At 44.8% G+C, this 23914-nt stretch overlaps 1 protein-coding gene across 1 annotated transcript in view; it reads left to right on the plus strand.

The window, feature by feature from the left end:
* LOC142790265 (uncharacterized) overlaps positions 1 to 23812 on the plus strand; it is a 65339-nt gene extending 41527 nt beyond the window's left edge. Inside the window, exons 5-6 of the mRNA XM_075885222.1 lie at positions 20567 to 20681; positions 23757 to 23812. Of these exons, the coding sequence (XP_075741337.1) occupies positions 20567 to 20681; positions 23757 to 23812 (171 nt within the window). The remainder of the gene's footprint in view (positions 1 to 20566; positions 20682 to 23756) is intronic.
* The last annotated feature ends 102 nt before the right edge of the window (positions 23813 to 23914 follow it).

A 23914-nucleotide genomic window follows, 5' to 3' on the forward strand; every position in this document is an offset into this window, starting at 1 on the left:
CTGCAGTAGATGTTGATCTATTTGATACAAAGCCATGTTGCTGAGGACAAATAACATTGTTTTCGTTTAGAAATTTTTTTCGATATCTTGGAAATGAGTTTTTCAAAAACGGTGTTTATGACACTCAGAACAGATATTGGTATGAAATTTTCTGGCTGATTTGAATCCCCCAATTTGTACACACGAAGGACTTTGGCTGTTTACACTATATCGGGATACGAACTGGTAGCAAATGCTATATTATATACTTAGCAAATGGGACTACAAAAAATTTCAATATTGTCTTTTAAAATTCTAGTGTATATACCCTCGTGACCAGCAGATTTGCTTAATGGTACTTCATTTATCGCTGATTTCAGTTCGTCATGGCTTATTTCTTCCAAATGAAAGTCATTGTCAACTATCCTAGGTAGGTCAGGGTACAGCTTACAAGATGAAAACTGATTAGCTAGGCTACTTCTTTTGTGAGCGAAATAGCGAATAAATTCATTAGCTACTAGCGTCAATGGTTCATCAGGTTGATTTTTCTGTATTCGGCCTTTGCCTATAACTTTTTTTACAGTTTACCTTATTTTTTGTGTTCCCACTGTATTCTTATAGAGATTGGTGCACTACTGATTTTATGATTTTCTGGTCATACTGATCGAGGTATTTCTAAAGTACTTAAAATTCTCCGTATAATAGGAGTTTTATTTATTGCATTTCCATTTACGGTACAAGTAGTATTTCTGTTTTAATGTTTCCGGAATAGTGTTAGTTATCCAAAGACACATAGAATGTTCGTAATTATGGCGTTTATACACTCTTGTAGAATCATTAATAGCATTTCTAATGGATTGGAAAAGTGCTTCGCATTGAAAATGCACATCACATATTTTAAATACACTATGCAAATCTACACACTGAAGCAATCGTCGCACTTCAGCATAATTTACAGAAATTGATCGTCTACCCGGTGCATTAGGTGCAAAAGACAGACATTTTCTGGGTGAAAATAGACACGTTGGGATATGATCTGCAATGGCGACATCGTAAACACCTGTTTAAACTATAAATTCCGAATTACATAGGATATGATAAATAAGAGATTCACATTGGCTTGTAATACGAGTCGGTGAAGATATGACATTTTTTTAAGATTGAGAGATTCTAGTGGGAATATGCAATCATGACAGTTCTATTTCAAGAGGTCATTATTAAAATAACTGCATACAACTATAGGTTTATGCGAATAAACAAGGGGTACAATTATATTTTTCATAATTGTAATGAAATCATTCACGCTTGAAGATGGAGGCTGGCACACAACTCCTATTCTAGCACCACATTTCAGTTGAACAAAAATATTTTTTGCTTATCACTCACAAAGTGAACTTCCTGGAAAAGTAACATCTTTACAGTCACTTTTAATAAATAGCGCCACCCCACCACCCCGAGGGACCCATGGTCTAGGTTGCGACACAGTGACGTATTGCGGTAGCTGGACTGCTTCACCTTTTTTTAACCTAGTCTCAGTTATGGCTATAATTCGTACTTGAAGGTATGCTGCGATAAGTATGCCGATAGGCTTACTTATCGCAGCATACCTTCCAGTTTTTTTTTCTAATGCTGCGTAAGTTACAATGCAAACAATGATAAATAATTTTGTTTACAATGTATCTTCAAGTTGATCAAGGTTATAAGCCATAATGACAATGTTTTTACGAAATGTTTTAGCTTCTTGCATGATCAGAGCAAAATAATTAGTGCTCCTAATTTGTACCACTCGCGAGTTTTCAGATTTCCTCATCAGATTTTTTCCATCCGATACTCGAGTGAATTTCCAGCCTTTTCCTCATTTTGCTTTCAGTGCAAGCCCCAAAAGAACTTTATTTGCTTGGAACAGTTGTTCATTAATAATGATCGGGGTCACTTCACCATCAAAACCCAGGTGGTACGTGTTTATCCTTTGTTTTCTTGCTTTTTCTAAGAATTTTGTCCCTGCCCCGCCATGGTGGTCTAGTGGCTAAGGTACTCGGCTGCTGACCCGCAGTACGCGGGATCGAATCCCGGCTGTGGCGGCTGCATTCCCGATGGAGGCGGAAATAACTAAGGCCCGTGTACTTAGATTTGGGTGCGCGTTTAAGAAACCCGGGTGGTTGAAATTTCCGGAGCCCTCAACTACGGCGTCTCTCATAATCATATGGTGGTTTTGGGACGTTAAACCCCACAAATCAATCAACCAATGATGGTTTCCATAACATTCCGAGAAGTGAGCTTGACAATGATGTCTGGAGCATGTGTATTATTTTTAGTTGTCATGCGGTGAATCACATCAATGTCACAGTCTTTTATTTTTACGTTCAAGCAGGTTGAAACAGTCTGCATTGTGGTACGAAGTTTTTCTTCATCCTTAATTGGAACACCTTTGATTTCCAAATTACAACTGCAACTACACTGTGCAGGAGCAGTCAGCTCTTATTTATTAACCTTCAGTTCCTTTATCAGGCGGCTGTGCTCTTTTTTAGTTCAATGCTGTCCGACCTGACTGCATCTATTTGCTGTCTGAACTCTTCAAACTTTTGATTAATAAACTGCATCGATGGATTCACTGATTCTATTTCACCCTCAATTATTTCTGGATATCACGCTTCAACTCTTCGTGATTCTTGTCAATTCGTGCAGTCAGATTAGCGGATGTCTTAGGCAGCTCTTTCATGGTACTCATTTTCGGCAATCTTTCACGAAATTCCCAATATTGACCCAGAGAGCGGTCAAAGAGCTACAGTGCGCAACACTCGAGTGTTTAAAAATGTCTCAGAACATACCGGCGCAAAGCAAGATTGCGGGTTAAATGCCGTTCTATCCTGCAGCTGCCTGGACTGCTCTCGAATGATGCTTTCTCGTGGGAAATTTGGTGCTTTTGTAGCCTTGGTGTGACGTCACGGTTGCATACGGGGGGTTGTTGTCCACAGCTACAAGCGCTCTTTCCAGCTATAGGCGCTTGTTCCAGCTTGATAGGCACTCTCCAGCTTGTTTCCCAAAGCAACACGCCTGATAATTAAGACAGAGAATTATTTATGCTTATAGCCTGCAAAATTTTCTCGAAGACGCGACAAACAAAAAGATGACAGCCTGCCACCATCGAAATCGCACTACACTCGGTGACAACTTTCTGTGGCAAAGAAGTAAAAGCTAGGTGGGCGGGCTACTGTTCCTGTACTCCTCCGTGGAGTATAGTTCGGGTCGGCTCACGTTTCAAATGATGGCCGTGTTCAAGTAATCTAACTGCACACAATTTAATGCGTCTGCTTACACAGTCATTTGTCAGTGAAATTCGACTTAAGCTCCTCGACGGAATAGCTGGATGGCGACGCGCGCTCGCCTAAAAACGAAGACGCCATTGTGACTGTGAGGCGGGCGTAAAACGTGCGACGTTTTCAGACGCGCAAGGACGCAAGATGACTCTTCAGAAAGCAACATCAAATAATGTCACCACGGTGCGTGCATCGTCTCTTTATAAATGCAATCCAGTAGAAAAATAATGTTGTTATTTTTATAATTAACACGCGATAAACACGGACGCCTTTATGGCCCTAAGTTCTACAGCAGTGGCACATGCCCACTTTGGCTCCGTATACTTCCCTTCATTGCCACAGAAAGTTGTTCCCAAGTATATTACAGCACGCAAAAAAAAAACGCAGCTCGCCGTTTTCTTCATCGGCCAAGTGTCGGTGACGACGCTTAGATCTTCGCCCCCGTGCGGCTGCAAATACGACGTATTGCGCGATCCCGCGAAACGTTTCCGAGCAAGCCCGAGCCAGCAGCTGTGCCGAGGATCGCATTGGGCGTGTCTGAATGGTTCTCGACAAGCGGTATACGAATACGATGCAAAGATTAAAAGCATCTCAACGAAGGTACGCCCACAGTTTGTGGACAACCCTTTAAGTGCCCCGGAAAGTTCTCGGAAAAAGCTGAACCCGAGATGCGTCTCTCGCGTTGGCCACATATTCTTTCTCGCGTCGGTGGCGTAGCGCTAGAGAGGCAACGGAAGGGCGTTCACTTGGCAGTCTGCCGCAGAGGTTAAGTGCTTGCGATGCACAGCCGACAACCCGACGGTCGTGGCTTCGATCACCCCGCAGCGGTCGCATTTGGGTGGAAGAAAAATGTTGCAGGGCCGCACACTGCGTAATGCCAATGCACGTTCAAGAACTGGCCCCAATTTCCGGACTCTTCGTTTGTTTTATTTTGATCGTGCCACGCATTGTACCTGTGTTGTATTGTGGGATAATTGTTGAGGTACACGTTTCACTTGGAAAGGAATTGCGGACCTCTTTTCACCTTGGGCGCTGCGATCGATTGCGTACAGTGCACACTATATACCTCGAGTTCTCAGACCAAGCCTACGTGTTGACCCAGTAGTTTCAGTCTGCGGCTGCTCACCCCAAGGTCACAGGTTCGATTGCATTTCGATGGAGGCAAAATGTTAGAAGTCACCCAATTTAAAAAGCGTCCACCATAGCAATGGTGGATTCCACCATCCACCAGTTTGGTCAAATATGGCGCTGGAAATGTTGGTGACACATGGAGTATGGTGGCGTATGGTGGAGCGGATGGTGGATGGCGCTCTAGCCGGCAACGCTGCAGCGCGAAGCAGCGTCAGAACCACCGTGACAAGCTGCTTCTAAATAAATCATAAAAATATTTGTATAAAACAATGTAAAAATCACCCGTTAAAAAAAAGGCTACAGCGTAGAATCCAACCTGTCACCTTCGGATTCCCAACTGAGCACCGTAACAACTGCGCCATGCCGACTTTTTTTTTTGTCTTTAGTGCAGCATGTAACATTCAAACAACAGCAAACACACTCCGACTAAGCTTCTCGCTGAATGTCATGGCTCCAAGGCAGATGAGCCATTTGCCACACATACTTAAAATGGTTTCAAATGACATAATTCATCCATAACATTTAGCAGTTCATCATTGTAGCAAAGTTTTGCAGAAAACTCGCAACTTGCACATATGTTCAAATAAAATAAATACGCACTGACCGCGCGTCTAAATCACAATGTCTGAATGCCATGCGGCTTAGTCATATGCAGCGTAAGCCAAGGAGAAAGAACATATCACATTTTAGTAGGCCAAGTTCTATCGCTAAAAATCGAATCCCAAGTGAAGTGACAGGTAAATCTTTTTTTAAGTGTTCTCTGTAGAACATCCCAAAACAAAAATGCGTCCCAGCATTTGATAAAAACATGCTATACCGAATCAGGCTTTCCGCACAATAACCACTTGGATCCCCACGCTAAAAAATCGCCGCTTTGTTCTAGCCACGTTTTAACCGGCAGCGTATCTGTGTGCAGCTTATAAAAGAACGTTTTAGCTCCAGCTGGTACGATCATATTTTTACCTCTTTTCAGAACGTCTTCTCCTTAGCTTCCACTATACACAGAACGATACAAAGGAACAGGAAAAATAGTTTCAATCAAATCTCTCGACAAGCGCTTCTGATTGACATTAAATAAGTACTCCAAACTAAATCTAGCACTAAGAAATCAAAAAGCCTAAACAACTTCTCGAAGAAAGCTACTGACACGATTCGTCATTCGAGGTAACAATAAAGTTTGGCAATGCCGATGCTAACCTGATTTGAAGGAATGTCCATAAAAACGGATCTTGTTGATCTTGTAGAAAGAGAAACCTTGATACAACCTGCCCTAAAAATAAGTGTGGCAAGGCTAAATCACCTCTTTTTAGTCTTAAGAAGAGGTTGTTGCGGCTTGTCCGTTCGTACCAGGATTGTCACACGAAAACAGCAAGAAGCCTATGAATCCTCTTAGTATTAATCCTGGCACTGCGCCACGCCCACTGTTTACCTTCAGTTCTGTTTGTCGTTTACTCCAGATAGACGGGATCTGCGCCTGCTACTAAAATTTGCACATTTCATAAACACGAACAAGTGCTGCCTATAACGATTGCCACTGCGATGATGGCAACAGCACTATGTTTTTGTTACAATATACGACCACAAGAAAAAAAAAAACTCACTGGACTGAAGAGCAGGTATAGCTTATCGGCGTTTACTGCCAAGTTTAATATCCGTTGCTCGCTCCTTCCTAAAGGCGATATCTGTTCAGGCTTTATAACACTTCTATGCTCATTTGATGGATACGCCTACACAATTGATTATGATGTTTTTCGCGCAACGCACAGCGCAGTTGTGCTTGCACACCAGTGTTGCTCTGTCATTAGGAACAGCTACATAACGGCTTGGCCAAAACGAATGCAGTGCGCCAGAAACACTGTACTATCACATTGCTTCAGTAAGCATACGAATTGAAGAGTCTGTGTTCTCGCATAAGAGCCAGTGAAGTGCCGGTGAGTGCGACCGGCCTCCGTCGGTGAGGGGAGGCGTACGTTTGGTGGTGTGCTACAAGCGCGTCACATCGGTGTTAGTCGCTTCTTTTGCGGACACCGTACACAATAGAAAAGGCTTCATTTAGGTTAAATGATGCCGCAGCTGTGCTGTATTGTCATCTTCACTTGTCAAAATCGTGTATTCGGAAACGCAGATGCACCAATAACACTTGTACGGACTCGGTCGGTAGGACTAACCTTTGTTGGAAACCATAGTGGTAGAACAGAAGGGTGAAAGTCAAACTCGCTGGGGCTTGTCTCAACGCATGTCAAAAGTGAATGTTTATGCATATACGCACGCATTTGTTAACTTAAAAGTACGGCTCATACAACTGAGTTTTCAAGAATTGCCTGAGTTGCGTTTCTAGCGTGGCGACATCAAGTGACCGCTGTGTTCTGCTCTAACATTGAAATGAGCAATTGCGAACTGGAGCTCATTTATTTCTCGACAACTGCGCGCTGATGTAAAACATTTATTGTCACTGTTCCCAGTGACACCTCTAGTCTTCTAAACATCACAACAAAGAAACACATCGCGGATGTCAAACTTATGTAACTACGTGCGCGAACTGTAAACATATTTACGGCCGCATATTCTATGCTCCACAAAAATTGAAGCGTTGTTGACACCACAGGAATAAAAACATAAACGTGCTAGAAAACGTAATGAGCAACGTTGGTTTCTTTTGACTGTAAACATATATATCTGCGCATTCAAGAATGAAACACTACAAATAAGCGATTGCACATACTGTCATGTGCTTTTTCATCATGCCTCCATCATCCACCAAGCTTCTATGACGCCACCGTCATCCACCTTGCTTACCGAGCTTTCCACCAACACGTTTTGCCTGCCACCATCACCCGGCATTTTGCACCGTCACCACTATTGGCTCACCACCGCCACCACCACCATCTGCCATCATTTTTTCCACTTTCGCTGTCATCATCCATTATGCCCACTGCAGTTTTCACCACATCCAATAATATTTCCGCCATATACCCTATTCTTTCCACCATATCCGCCAACGATTCCAGCATACACCAACCCAGGATTTTCAATAGGGCAGTGCGATTTCGGAGGGTGTCAAAGGACCTCGGGTGATTGGAATTACCCGCAGCCCTTCACTAAAGCTTTTATGACAAGTCTTGCCAAGTAGCTCACCTTGAAGCTCACAGCCTGAGCTACTTTGGGCCGTTAATAAGCATAGCTACAAATTTAAGAACAGTGCCACGTTCAAGAGCAGTATAAATCAGAATGCGTATTCATGTAAAACAGCATTAAAACTTGGACAAGTCAATTGTGCAATTTCTGCTCTTTATTCCACGTATAAAAAACTCCTTCCGGTGTATATAAAGATGAATTTCCCACGTAGACTTACTTCAGGCATAACTTCCAGAAAAAACCCGTGTTACGGAGTCGCCACGCTGGAACAGGAATATCTCCGGAATCATTCTACTTTTTCGTGACCAAGAACGGAATGGGGACGATGCTAGCAGGAATCGAATGGCAATAGAACTACATCGTTTTCCGAAAATAGAGCATGTTTTCGTCTACACACTGCTTTTAAAACTTCAGACATTAGTAATTTAGAGCGTCGAATTTAACAATAAAAGCAGTAGCTTGAATATGACTTAATTGCTGATTGCACACTACACACACAAGTAACATGCCTACTACGATTCTGTCCTCATATAAACTGTGTTGCTCTCAAGTATGCATCTATTCCTCGCATAACCACTGTTCTGATTGATTGATTGATTGATTGATCGATTGATTGATTGATTGATTGATTGATATGTGTGGTTCAACGTCCCAAAACCACCGTATGATTATGAGAGACGCCGTAGTGGAGTGCTCCGGAAATTTCGACCCCCTGGGGTTCTTTGACGTGCACCCAAATCTGTACACACGGGCCTACAGCATTTCCGCCACCATCGGAAATGCTGTCGCCGCAGCCTGGATTCAAACCCGCGACCTGCGGGTCAGCAGCCGAGTACCTTGGCCTATAGACCACCACGGCGGGGCGAACCGCTGTTTATGCCATCACTATCAGTCGTAGAGAACTAAGGCGCGGTCGGTAGTCATTTGATGTCGTTATTTAAACACTAATTCACCTAACCAATGCTAAAGCTATCCCTAGCCGTCACTCTACGGAAAAACACAAAAAATTAGGGGATTCAAAAGTGTTGGAGGGCTTCTTTAAAGAGCTTCCCCGCACGCAACGTCTCACCCCAAGCACGCTTAGGAGGCGCGTGCGCAAGTCTGACGAGCAGTTCGGCCCAATGTTTTGTATTCGATGCGTACGGTGCATACGTGCCCGCATGGTTCCAACTAATACACCTTATCTGCTCCTCATTAGCAAGTCTTCTCTACCCTAACGACCGATTCAGATGTGTCGCAGAACCGCTTAGTGTTCTTCCACGCTACTTTTCTCGGCATATGCTTTTTGCTTTAACACATTTAAAGGGACTCTAAACTAAACAATGACTTGGTTTAGGCGGAGAACGTCAAAAGTTCATTATTAGCGGAGAAAATGAAAGCTCAAGTTTCGTTCTTAAAAATCCGCGCTGAAACCTCCGCACCTGCGTCACTACTTTCAAAATATATTTTTCGTGCCTGAAAAAATTGCGCTTCAGTTGCTGCGGAGAATATAGTTAGGGAGGAGACGAAAATGAAGTGGACAGTACAAATACAAACCACCAACTCTAGTTTATTGAATGAACTAAGAAGAAAGAAGGCTTCCAGGAAAGAGAAAAATGGGTTTACGAAGTGGGTTGGGTGCAGCAATCTTGCTGCACCGTCTTCAGATGCTACATGAGGAGCGATTACGATTAGCCGATATGGGGCTGTTTGAAATTTCTTATCCGAGTGTGCTGGTTAACTTGCTAATTCTGGCTTCTGATCGATTCAAGTTCGGCGGGGGTTAGTGCAATGGAGCTGGAACTAACGCATGCGATTTCTTGGTCTGATGTGAAGGGCTTCCCGAATTTCACGTGTAGTCTTGTTTTTTATTTGGCCAAAATTGTAGTTATCTCAAACATTGGGCTGCATCCGCATTCCCTGCAGTGCATAGAAAGGTTGCCTGTGATCGCGGTCTTCTGGCACGCATAGCGTAGCTCTTTGAGCCGCTCATTGATGCATCTTCCCGATTGTCCAACGTATTCTTTGTCACATGATAGTGGGAAGAGTATGTGATGAATACTTCACATTCAACGTATTTTTTAGCATAACGTGTTCGGCATTCTTCTTTCTTCGCACCGGAGTTGTTTACTTTTTGGCACAAAACTTTCAATTTGACTGGAGCTGAGTACACAACATTCAGATCATGCCTGGTGCCTATATTCTTGAATTTATGGGATGTTTTCTGGACATATGGGACCACCACAGGCTTTTCGTCATGCTGGGTTGATTCTTGCCCTTCTTCCACTTGATCTTTTTTAGAATGTTTTCCACAAGTGATCCCAGCACTTTAGACACTTCCACATACACTGTATTTGGCGTTACGTGACGTGAATGAACGACAAAATGTAAAATACACGTTCAAACATGATAATCATGATATGCGTGTCATGAAAAACATGACTGCATACGCTCATAGTGCGCTCGCGGTCGTTTCGCTAGCTTCACATATATCAAGCTTGATTTTACGTGACGTCAATGGATGACGAAGGTATATGACTGGTGGAAATAGGATAATCATGACATGCGTGTCATGTAAAGCATGACTACATGCTACGCTCATAGTGGGCTCATGGACGTTTCACTAGGTCCACATATACCAAGTTTGGTATCACGTGACGTGAATTGACGTCAAAGGCAAATGGCTCGTCCAAATATGATGATCACGGCAAGGAAGTCATTTGCGTCATAATTGACATCAGCCTTGTAACGTTGTGCCGATTTTAAAGTGACATATTAAACTTTATCATTCGTGCTTCGCATATCATCGATTCTCACTGTACGTGGGATCCGCCAATTTTTATAATGAATCAAAAAAATAATAAAACTTCTTTTTTACGCTGAAAAAAAAATACAGAAATGACATCGAACTGCCGGGTAATTCCCGGGGTGGCAACGGGTAAACATTTTTTCATTTCGAGTAATTGAAAGGAATGAAATGGAGGTGAGTTCTAATTCACTGGAATGGAACTTGAATGGAAAAGAGGCACCCATTCCACAACACTGATGCGAATATCGAGTGGCTGGTTACGTCGAAGCACGTCGCCGGCCATTTCAGCATGGACCTACTTTTTTGACGTCGAATTCCGGAAACAAATTAATCACCGTAGCAAGTGACTACGGCACCCGCTACGCCGAGACAAAGGCGCTGCCGAAATTTCAGTGCCGCCGAGGTACCAAAGTTATTCGTCGAGAACATCTACCTTTGTCATGGTGCCCCAGAGGTCCTCATTCCCGACATAAGTATGGTCTTCACTGCAGAATTAACTCAGGTGATCTTGGCACACAGCCAGACAAGCCATCGTTGGACGACAGCGTACCAACCACAGACAAATGGCCTCCCCGAGTGGTTAAACAGGACAATCGTCGACATGCTGGCCATGTACATCGACGTAAAACACAAGACGTGGGACGCGATCCCCTTGTACAAGGTCTTCGCATAAAACACGGCAGTTCAGAAGACGACGCAGATGTTGCCATACAAGTTGGTCTACGAGAGGAACCCACCCACGATGCTCGACGCCATGCTGCCCAACGTGTCTGACGGAGAAAACCTCGACGTGACTGTCTACCTTCAGTGCGCCGAAGAAGCAAAACTCACCCGCCTTCGCATCAAGAACCAACAGACGATCGACAGCTGCCTTTGCAATCTTCAACGACGCTTCGCGGAATACCAGCCCGGTGACCGTGTTTGGCGAAACCAAGTCGTGGACAGATTGAAAAACATCTTCGACGGTACTTCGAACCGTACAGAGTACCTCGACGTCTCGGCATACTCAACTACAAGGTTGTCCTCGACGGCATCTCGAAGCCACAACGGTGCCGTGCATGACCTGAAGTCGTTCATGCCGTGTTTGGCATCGGAGAATATCATCATCACCAGCAAAAAGCGCAGCTCGCCAATCTCGTGACACTCGCAATGCGCGGGAGCTCGGGTTCACCGAAGCTCTGGCTGACGAATAAACGACGTGCCACCTATGTTCTGTTGAGTCAGTATCGAGCGTAGTAACAGTGGCGACGAGAACAGCGAGGACCTCGAACAGTCCTGGACCCGCGGAGCCATGAGCATGGGATGGCCACCAGTTTGAGGGAACGTGGTCAACGTTCCGAGTTCCCTGGACAACATTCCACTGGACGATGAAACCAAGAAGCTGACAGTCATAAACAATCACAAGAGCCTATTCTGCTTCAATAGGCTTCTTTTTCGGATTAGCTCAGCTCCGACCATCTTCCAGAGGCATATGGATTTCTTATATAAGAATCTCCCAGGTGTACAAGCCTATTTGGATCACATCATAGTGGCTGAGAAGCGCAATAACACTTCATTGTTAAAGCAAGTCTTGCCGCGCTTACAGGACTATGGTCTCAGGCTAAACATCAAGAAATGCTAATTCAGACAAAAAGAAGTCACCTTCTTCGGACATCGAGTTGATGCTAATTGGCTCAAACCGAAGGACGACAACATTGAAGCAGTTCTTCAAGCACCAGTCTCCAAGTCAGTGAGCGAACTGAAATACTTATTGGGCTTATTCAACTATTATAACTTTTTACCAAACCTTTTCACACTCCTAGCGCCATTACACAATCTGCAAACTAACGGAGCTACGTGGAAATAGCAGCAGGTACATGAGAAAGCAGTTCGAAAGGTTAGGCAGGCTATGTAAAGGTCAAAGTTTTTGACAGACTTTGACCCTGATAAACCTTTGAAGTTGGAATGTGACGCTTCACCCGTCGCATCAATGGCACATACTATCCGATTGGTTTTTGCTCCAGACCTTTTGTACCAAGCAGAACAAAACTACTCTCAGGTAGAAAAGGAAGCATTGGCCCTTGCATTTGGCGTGACGCGAATGAAGGACTACTTATATGGCAATCATTTTGTTTTGATGACCGACCATAAACCACTGACGGGTTTGTTTAGCCCAGGAAAAGCCATTCCTCACATGGCTGCGGAGAGGATTCAGAGGTGGGCTCTTTTCTTGGGCAATTATAATTACACATTGCAGTATCGCAGGGGAACCGGAAACTCATATGCTGATGCCTTAAGTCACCTGCATTACCGAACACACTACACGATAACAGCACAGAATCCGCCAGAGTATGTCCTGTACTCGGAATACTTGGAAAAAAAAGCGATTAGTATCAGCAATGTGGTACATTTTACAGAAACAGATCTTCTGCTGCAGAAAGTTAAATTCTGGATTAACAAAGGCTGGTCAAAATTTTTCTCTGAAGAGCAGAACCGCTTCCGTCCGCAATTTTCTCACTTACTACTAAGGCTTTGTCTACTGGGGACACCGCATCTTGCTTCCCGCGACTTTAAATCGACACATCTTGGACTTGCTTCATGAAACACACCCAGGCATGGCGACCATAAAAAACATGGCAAGATCCCTGTTTTGGTTTCCTAGTGTAGACAGTGAGATCGAGCGATTGATATGTGGATGTCCTGCTTATATACAGAGTATACAGACTGCGGCGATGCCTCCATCGCAAACACCTGTACCGTGGCCAACGACCGGACAGAAACGTAGCTGGTTGGACGCCGACTATGCAGGTCCCATTGAAGGACACATGGTATAGGTAGTTTTAGATGGCAAAACGAAGTGAATGGAGGTAGTTCTAACGAAATCTGCAACAGCAGAAGTGACAGTGGAGGCCCTAAAGGCAGTGTTTGCGAGGTTCGGTCTACCACGTACTCTTGTGACGGATAACAGACCTCAGTTCTCGGGTTGCCGATTCCGCAGTTTCCTAGCGAATAACCAAGTAAAACAATTGACGACAGCGCCTTATCATCCCCAATGAAATGGTTTATCGGAGCGAGCCGTAAGAACGTTGAAGGAAGGCTTGAAGAAAAACGAAAAAATTCCACTACAAACTCGACTTTCAAGATTTCTGGTCCGTTTCCGCCACACGCCAGTGAAAGAGGGCAAGTCTCCAGCTGAGCTTTTGCTGGGCTATCAAATACGAACGAAACTCAACTGCATTATGCCGACCACAGATGCTGTTAGAGCAAAGCCGTGCAACGAACAACGGCGATGGCCGGTAGGACACCGTGTTTGGACACGAACGTTCCGGCCACGGAAAAGGTGGATACCAGGTATCATGCGGGACCATCAGGAAAAGCGCATGGTCACAGTGTACACGACTGAGGGAACGGAACGATGGCATATTGACCTAGTGCGACGGCGGGACGTTTCATTTGACGAATCGTGCGACACCGACACGCTATCGACCCGTCAAAAACTTTCGGGTGAAAGCGCGAGAGATTCACCGATTCCGGCCACTCAACCTTTGCGGCGCTCAACGCGAGAGCGCCACGCTCCTGATCGTTTGAACTTTTAAGAAGGGGAGAAGCCGTGGCATCGGAGATTATCATCCTAACCAGCAAGAAGCGCGGCTCGCCGGTCTCGTGACGCTCGCTCTGCGCGGGAGCTCGGGTTTGCCGAAGCTATGCCTGACCTGGAATAATCGACGTGCCACCTATGTTCTATTGAGTCAGTGTCGTGCGTTCTAACACCGTGTGTCTCAAACCGTTTCATGTCCATCAACGAACTTAAGGGCTGTTTTATTTGTCCTTTCTCTGTGCTTTATTGTTTGTACTTATCTATTATTGCGGTTCTTTATTGATGTTATTTTTACTGTTCATGTATTCTCCCGTGTTCTGTTTTAAGCATCGGGACGAAGCTTTTTAAGAGGGGGCAATACCACGCACGTTTCTTATTTTCACTTTGGTTTGATTCGGTTGGAGAACAACGGAAGAGCGGTGCTTGAATCGACGTGGCACTTGTCTGCAAGTGGCGTTCGATCTGGTTGGGTGGTTCTCGGTGCTGGTTCAGTGGCTAAGTACCGGATAGTTTTTATTTTTCGCCTAGTATTTGGTGTGTTTTTCATTATTTTATGCCGGATCATTTTTGTTATCTTGATCTAGTCTTGAGGCTGTACTGATGTCGAGGAATTCTTAATTCCCGTAAGAAATCTGAATTCGTGGTGTCGTTGGCTAATCATAACTGGAATTATCTTTGGTGGAATGACGATTGCTCGAGAGACTACAGACGCAGGAAGGCAGCATAAAAAAAGCTTTTCTACAATCAGTTCCCTCAAAATTAGAAAGACTGCCAGTTCGTTGCAAGTGTTTTTAAACGTACAGTTACCAAGTTAAAAGAAAATTACGAAACGTGGAAATTCGATTACCTTTATAAATCCAAGAATAAAAAAGCGTTATTTAGATTCCTACGTAAAAAGAAAACGATTCCGCAATCCATAAATTCAGACTATTATTTTGTCGGTCGAAGAAATAAAGGCTTCTTTAGAAGTGATTGGTGAGGGATTTGAGGAACGTTTTCCCAGCCAATTATCAGCACCTCCTTCATATGCGCTAAGGGACCAGGGCCTCACAGAAGTTTCTAGGTATGATTTGTCGCAGGTGTTAGTTAACTTGCCACCAGCGACTTTGGGCCCTGAAGGAGTTACGTCGTTCGTGTTGAAAATGATGCATAAAGAGTGCCAAGAATACCTATTGGATATAATCAACTATTCTTTAAGAACGGCATGGCTCCCAATGGAGTGGAAAATAGCAAAAATAATACCAATACTGAAAGTTCCGGGTAAAGGATACGTTTTAGATAACATTAGGCCCCTTGCGTTAACCTCAAACTTTGTAAATGTAATTGAGAGAATCCTAAACGTTCGAATAACAAATTTCACCAATGAGAGAGATATTCCGAATCCATTCCAAATTGGCTTCAGATCCGGATGCTCCATATGGCAGGCCCATATAGACCTTGAAGGTCGCGTGAAATAAGCTAAGCGTGAGGGGAAATATGCTGCGCTCGTCACTCTCGATATAGCAAATGCATAGGACAGCGTTGAGCATATAGTGTTAATTAACCAGCTGCACAACCTTAACTTCCCAAACTACATATAGTCATGAATAGCAGAATTTTTACGCAATGACGCGTTTTACTGTTACAAAAGTGGCATCTCGTCTTCTAAATATGTGCAAACAAGAGGTGTCCCGCAAGGGGCCGTCCTTTCCCCTGTGTTGTTCAATATCTTGATGAGCTCTGTGCCACGGCACTAGGACGTCTACACTTATGTGTATGCGGACGACATCGCATTTTTTCCAGCAGCAGCGGACATTCATAATCTATTTCAAATATTACAGACATACCTATCTGCCGTAGAAATGTGGCTTGATAGCTTACATCTGTATTTAAATGTCGAGAAATATTCTCTTTTAACATTTCCACTCAATGACCCTTTTTCAGATTTCACTCTCCTATCATCTGGATCCTATCCCTCAAGTAGTGAATGTGAAATATCTGGGGGTGATCTATGACCAATCAATGTCTTGGAAGACACACATTGAGTACATTGCAGCAAAGGGAGGTCATGTGGAGGAAATATTAAGCAAAATCAGTAATAGTCGGTTAGGTATGCGGAGAAATACTCTTACCTCAGTGTATTGTATGTATATTCGCCCGGTGTTCGAGTTTGGGTGCGTGTTATACGCGGGGGCGCCTGCCTACAAGATACATCCACTGGTAGTCATAGAGAGACAAGCCTTGAGACTAGGCTTAGGTCTCCCTAAGTTTGCTTCAATCAAGATCTTGTATCTGGAAGCTAGGCTTCCTTCACTTGTGACCCGTTTCAAATTGTTAGCTACACAGGCATTTCTCAGGCTGTATGAATCGCCGGTAAGGCGCTTAGAAACAGTTTTTATTGACCGTCCTGACTTGTTTTTTGGACAATACTGGTCGATATTTCGTATACCCCAAATTCTGGTTATACAGCGCTTTCTAGATGATTTAGACGTTAAAGTTAGGACTGTTCCTTTAATCAGTACCGTTAACAACGCCATTAAATTAGTTTGATGATATATTTCTGAAAAATTCAAGAATGATGCCGCTCAATTTTTTAGAAGCAATATTAAGAGATTACCTGGCAAATACGTCAATATAAACAGTCATAGCAACTGATGCGTCACAACTGGAAGCAAAATGTGCTATCGGTATTTTTTTCTCCTGCCCTAGACAGGTCTTTTTCGCTTCGCCTTCCATATTTTGTACCCACATTTGAAGCGAAATGTTTTGCGATAATTCTGGCTCTCCGTAAAACAACTGCTTCAGTAAGGTCCGCAGTAGTTTTAACGGATTCACTATCAGTATGTGCCTCCCTTACTGCAGATGAGAACTCGCATGCTCAGAGGGCTTTCAAAGCATTAGTTCCCTCGCATCTCAATCTGATCAAATTGATCTGGGTTCCAGGACATAAGGGCATTTATATGAATAAAACGGCAGATGTGCTGGCAAAGTCATCTTTGAATGGACCTATAAATTGAGGTATTACCGGCACCGATATTCTTGATGGGCGCTAGATTAAGAAGGAAACTGCTGTTAGAGGATTTTTCTACACCTTCACTAACGGCCAGATCAAAATTCAAGCTCTTGTTATATCATTAGAATAGTAAGATATGTCAAACGAGAGGAACAGAAGTCGCAATCACTAGACTGCGCTGTCAAATTCCACAGCTAAATTTATATATACACAGAGCTGGTCTGGCAGTCTGACCTCATTGTCCTGTTTGTGGAGTAAATGAGTCAACTGAACATTACCTCATTTATTGTAATAGATTCCCTGCCTTACGTAAAAAGACTTTAGGTGCCGTTTGCCACCTTGTCGGAATAGATTTAAATGCTCAAAATGTGCTTTTTTTCGGGGCCTTGTTTCTAGGCTACAGCGACGGGAAGATTGTTGACGCATTGCGAAAATTCGTGAAAAGTCAGAACAGGTTTAAGTGTTGAAATTATTCTTCGGTAGATTTTGAAATTTCCAAATTCACATTAAATTAAATACGATGCTTTATTGCATTACACTACAGATTATTTACAATTCAACCATCAAATTCGTCTTGTTGCATCTTTCTTTTATTTCTCGTAAATAAATTAATTTAAACCTGTTATTAGGCAAAGAATTCATGAAAACTATCCGATTCTGGGTCATCCCCCAGCGTGTGTATGCGCCACATCGTCAAGGATCTAGACTTGATTTGATTCAGTTATCGCCCACAAATCCTGGGTCAGGAATGCTCAGCGCAAACTGCGCATTATTGTTCGAGAACATTCGCTATCATTATAGATCATTCTGTTAAGAAAGCCAGCTAGACGCGAACACTCGAGATTTTTCCAGAGCTTGCGCGAAGACCAGCGATAAGGCTGGAATATTCGGTGACACATGTAGAATTGCTTCCGCGCTTCGCCGCTTGTCAATTGATCGCCGGCCGATTCTCTGTTCGCCACTACCAGTGTCCGTGTGCTGCTGTAATCTGACCTTCAAATTCCTGACCAGAAGTTCGGCCAAATAAACAGTTTTCATCTCAACATCGAGTTTGCTCTGTTCGTCCACGTCACGACACCATGACAAATGACTATTATGTTTTAACTGCAATGAATGAATGAATGATTGATTAATTGATTGATATGTGGAGTTTTACGTCCCAAAACCACCATATAAATATGAGAGACGCCGTAGTGGAAGGCTCCCGAAATTTTGACCACCTGGGCTTTAACGCGCACCCAAATCTGAGCAGATTGGCCTACAACATTTTCGCCTTCATCGAAAATGCAGCTGCCGCAGCCGGGATTCAATCCTGCGACGTGCGGGTCAGGGGCCGAGTCTCTTAGCCACTAGATCACCACAGCGGGGCAATGGTTGGATGGTAAAAACTTTATTTCATCGGAAAGCAACTGCGGACCATTCTCTGTTATATGGCGATCAGCCCAAGGTTAACGGTGGCCTGTGTGGCCCACTGCGCGATGCTTGTCTGGACGACTCGGTCTGATCTGGTCAACACGGCCTCCCAGTGCTCAAGAGAGAAATTACGCATAATACCGGCTGATGGCGGCACCATGCTACATTGCCCTTTGTATGTCATCATATGTTGCCACTGCCCGGCACCATTTGCATTGGCGCTTTATCTCCTCCTGGTATATTTTATTCCACACGTAAGGATCGGAAAAAGATCGAGTCTGCATTTTTCTCCAGATACATTCGTGCACCTTAGTCGACCACTTGTTCGGGGGCGGATAAAGCATTCCGTCTAGTTTATATTTATTCGTGATTTTGTGAAAGATACCAGCCCATCTCTCACGGACCTCCCCGAATTGGGCGGCTCACCTGGCTGGCTAACGATACCTCGGACCTCGAGCATTCATCTAAGCGGCCTCGTTCCCGGGGTTCCCAGAGTGCACAGGGAGCGAAACAATTTCTATTTCTCGAATTTCTCGTCCCGTGGCCCCGTGCAGCAATCGTGCGGCGGTTACCGATATTCTGCTCTTCGCCAGACTTCGGATGGCTGTCTTCTAATCAATGAGGGTCAAGTATATGTATGACTGAGAGCTAGTCATAGCTAGCGCTATTGCCGCTTCCACTGCAGTTTTTGGCGACCGGGTTTTGATCGATCCAGAAATGATCAAGCGTCCCCGCCTGTCCAACACTATAATCACAAAAAGTGCCCTTGTCTTTATACTCAGAGACATCTGTATAGACGGCCGCTGAGTACTCGCCGTACTCAACATGCAAAGCTCTGGCTCTTGCCTGCCTGTACTGCTTACGGTGAATCGGATGCATATTTTTTGCCAAAGGTTTTGTGTACAAAGCCTTGTGTAAATCTCGCCACACCGGAGGTTTAGTGTCTCCAGCGGCAGCCTCAGCCCCAATGCCAGTCCTTTCCAATATAATCCTGCCTGCTTTGGTTGTCGAAAGCCTAGCGGGCGCATCACCAGGTGCGCCTCCCGTAGTTCTTCCAGGGTGTTACCCCCAGTTTTCATAGCCTTTTTGTAGGCGCGTTGTTAGGCAACCAAAGCGCTGCCTTGTAAGCTTGCCGGATCATAGCCTCGATTTCGCTTTTTTCTGCAGCATCCAACTTCATATAAGGTGTCACGTGAGTAATCCCGCTGAGCTCAAACGCCTGTACCAGCTTACAGAGTTCTTTTTCTTTAACCCCGCTCTTACGGCTAGAGATTCTCCTCATTAGCCTGACAGTAGCATTGACTGTGGTCAGGAGCCACCCAATTCTTCCTGTTATTGTGCAAATATAGGCCCAAAATTCCGATTGTTTGAGCTTCAGCTACTGGCCTACCACCCACTTTTAACTCCAACGGCGGTGGCGGAATAAAGTGCCTCGCACGCAGTCCTCTGGGTATGTCGCGAGGAACAAAGAGCACGAACATGGGCCGAGCGCTGCCTTCCCTGCCAACTCTTCGACAATATTCACTGCCTGTTGTAGTGTTTCTTCCGAATGCGCGTCACTACCCCTGGTTACCCATGAAATAATTTCATCCACATAATATATGTGTAGCGGTCCCGGTATCTCCTCCAGCTTCGGCGGTATTTCAATCAAAGTGAGGTCAGGCAAGAAAGGCGGCAAAACTGAACCGTGAGGCGTCCTTTTACCCCTCAACGGAAAGGAATCCGATGTTATATCTCCAATTGAAATTTCCGCGGATGGCCCTCTAAGAATGATCTGATGTAGCAGAAGGTCTTGGGAACCGGGCTAATTTCTGATAGTTTATTCGATATTGCCTCACGCGAAACAGTGTCGAAATCCTCATTCAGGCCCAGCCCCAATAGTGCTTTGGTGCCCGTGCCATAGACGGACGGACATATGGATGGAATCCCGAACGGGCTGACGGACGCTTCGCACCACTCATCATCATTCACTCCGTGGATATGCTGCGATGTGTTTTTTCTTCGAAATGAAGGGTCTTCGCGGTGCACAGCGCTGTAATACCGGGCAAATATGATCGCCGCTGTCCACACTACGAATTGGCGAGCTTGTTTGGAGGGTGTAAAAAAGAAAGTCTAAACCTAATTACGGGCCTTTTCAGTGCAAAGCAACCGCTTTTTGTGCCAAGTAACGTAAGCTTGTGTTCTTGCTGCGCAAATTATGACCTTATTCATTCATTCATTAACTTTCATTGCAGGAGTGCGAGGATACCTGCATTCAGCACGTGTGGGAAAAACTGTGTGGCTGCGTGAGCGCCAACTATATGCTGCGCCACACCATCGACGCACCTGTCTGCTCTACCGTGGAACGATGCGAGTATCTCCCTCTTTCTTTTTATATATATATATATATAATCAGAGTAAGGTATACACATCCTAGTGACTACGTTACTGCAGAAAGTTGATTGATTTGTGAGGTTTAACGTGCCAAAAACACCATATGATTATGAGCGATGCCGTAGTGTAGGGCTCCGGAAATTTATACCACTTGGGGCTCTTTTACGTGCACGTAAATCCGAGCCCACTAGCCTACAGCGATTTCGCCTCCAAGCTGCAAAAAGTATGGCAAAGCACATGTCTTGCATCTCCCTCCCCCTTTTCAGGGGCGAAGCTCCTTATGGCGTAGGTCTGTCGCTTCTCCGTGTGTATGTATGTATGTATGTATGTATGTATGTATGTATGTATGTATGTATGTATGTATGTATGTATGTATGTATGTATGTATGTATGTATGTATGTATGTATGTATGTATGTATGTATGTATGTATGTATGTATGTATGTATGTATGTATGTATGTATGTATGTATGTATGTATGTATGTATGTATGTATGTATGTATGTATGTATGTATGTATGTATGTAGCTAAGTACCCACCGGTGGAAATGCCCGCTATAGAGCGGCTATTCACAAGATGGACGCACAGACGGACGTACCCTAGGATTGACGCATGGATGATTGCGCGGACGGACGGAAGCAAGAACGAACGGACGGACGAACGGAAGCACGGACGGGCTGACGGAATATTCGCCCCACGCATCATCATTTACTCCGGAGATATGCTGCGATTTTTTTTGCCTTAATGTTACGTGCAATCTAATATTACTGCCACATAACTACTGTGTAATGCCAAATATACATGCATACATAACCTACGTGTATCTATCTTAGTGTTTGAAACCTGACTTCTGAATTTGGTTTCTGAATCCGTGACTCGAGGAGACGCTGTGCGATTTCTCGTCTTTCGGTGCTCACGAACGTATCGAGGAACTTCTGCCAGAACTCGTCCCAAGACGACCACACGCGATTCGTAAACCATGTTCGGGCTCTGTCTTGAAGCGCAAAATACACGTAGTCCAATGTCTGTGTGGTGTTCCACCCGTTAACGTTCGCTGTGTGCTCGATGCGCGGAAGTCTTTCTGGGCAAGATGCGGGGCTGTTGTCAGGTGTCCCGAACATGTACCCAGCACCTCCACCAGTGCTACAATGCGGAAAAAGCAGCAGTTGAATACAGGACAACTCACTTTGAATGTACCAGAACACTGGCAGACTGATCGGATGAAAACCTCGGCCTTCTCTCTCGCTGCGCATGCTCTTCATTGTTCTCTTGGTGCTGCATATTCAAAGCGGCAATATATATATAAGGTAAAGAAGTGTATACCTAAGGGCTCGTTTTTCCGTGTTTTAACACAAGATTAATGAGATCTAACAGACAGTAATTCCAAGGAATGTACAGGGGAAGTTATTAGAACCAATGGAATGTAATTAAGAAGAAAGAAGAAAGAAAAGCGGATGAAAAAATAACCAGCCGTGAGTAGGAATCGAACCTACGACCTTCGAATAACGCGTTCGATGCTCTAACCACTGAGCTATCACAGCGGCCTTCCCTCCATCCACTTTTTGGGTTTATATTTGAATTTAGAAGTAGGAGTGACAGTCAGCGCCATCTATAAGCCAAACAACGAGTGTGAAAACACTCTTATTCGCATGCTTGGCGTCACGTAGCACGTGAACTTATTATGAGCGGGCAGCTGATTAATTGTCCCTCTTATACAACCTAAACACACCAAGTCTGCCCGTACGAGACCCTCGTTCAATGAGTACGCGGTGAGTACGCGGTGAGTACGTGAGTACGTGAGTACGTGAGTACGCGGCATGATTACCGCCACAGTTCACACAGTGTGCAGGTGCTTCGCAGTTGTCGGACGCATGGCCCACGACTCCACACAGAGCACAAGTTTTCTGGCCACGACAGCTTTGCGAGCCGTGGCCATATCTCTGACATTGGAAGCAACGGCGGGGGTTGGGAATATATGGCCTCACAGATGTCTTTGTATACCCAGTCTGAATTGTTTCCGGCAAATCGCTCGAAGCAAAGGTCAGTACTAAGTGTTTTGTTGGTATTTCCTTTTGATCTCTTCTTATCTTAATACGCTGTACATTTGTCACGTTCTCGCTCTTCCATCCTTCAAGAAGTTCAGCTTCGGTCAGGTCAAGCAAATCTGCGTCCGATACGACCCCGCGAGTTGAGTTCTTGGACCTGTGTGGCGTAATACTGATGGGTGTGTCTCCAAACGTTGTGAGGGTGTTCAGTTTATCGAATTGGTCTTTGTCACGTATTTCAAGGAGTAGATCTCCACTGGCCATTTTGGTAACCTTGTACCCGGCACCGAGAGTTTAGGTTAAGGACCTAGCCACTACGAAGTGGGATACTGTTCTGGCTTGCTTGTTAGTTTTTTCGCAGTGTATAACGTGGAAATGAGGAAAGGTTTGTCTTGGCCGGATGAAAAAATTGATATCTTCGGTGCGTACCCGCTTTGAGGAGGCACGATCACTAAGTAAAGGGAATGCTTTGTGCATGCTAATTGTATGTTGTTCAGTAGCTTTGGCGGCCACCCACCACGGAGCCCAACGAGGGGACGCTGCAAGTTTACGGATGCTGAAACCTGCAGACGTCAGCCGTACAACGCCACTATAACCCAATGCGCCTAGACCAAGGTAGGCTATTTGCACAGTGTTAACCCTAGCCGCCAGAAAGTTTGGAAGTAAACGAAAGAGAGTAGAAGACATGACAGATAAATAGTAAGAGATAAAGACGAAGATGTAGGGAGAGAGAGATAGGAAAAGGCGACTGCCGATTTCCCCTGGGTGGGTCAGCCCAGGGGTGCCGTCTACGTGAAGCCGGGGCCAAAGGGGTGTGTTGCCTCTGCCGGGGGGCCTTAAAGGTCCAATCACCCAGCATCAGCTCAACCCCCAGTATCCCCCTTTCCCCGGACACGGCAAAGCCACGCACGGCTAGGCGTGGGAGGGAGCCGGAACTCCCCCGTTAGCTCGGGTCCGTGGTGTCGCTACACACTCAGTGCTGAGTTCTTGAGTGCCCCAATGCAGATGAGACAACTCGACCATTTGGCATCGGTGACTCCCGGGTTAGGCCGGCCGCCTGACCGTGTACCACTCTTTTGGAAGTACCGGAGTTGCGACGCTTTGGGTGTGATGCCGATATACGGGTGGCGACTGTCAATAAACTCGGTTCTCGTCATGCCTGG

This window comes from Rhipicephalus microplus, unplaced genomic scaffold (assembly GCF_043290135.1).
Source record: "Rhipicephalus microplus isolate Deutch F79 unplaced genomic scaffold, USDA_Rmic scaffold_90, whole genome shotgun sequence".
Classification (NCBI taxonomy): domain Eukaryota; kingdom Metazoa; phylum Arthropoda; class Arachnida; order Ixodida; family Ixodidae; genus Rhipicephalus; species Rhipicephalus microplus.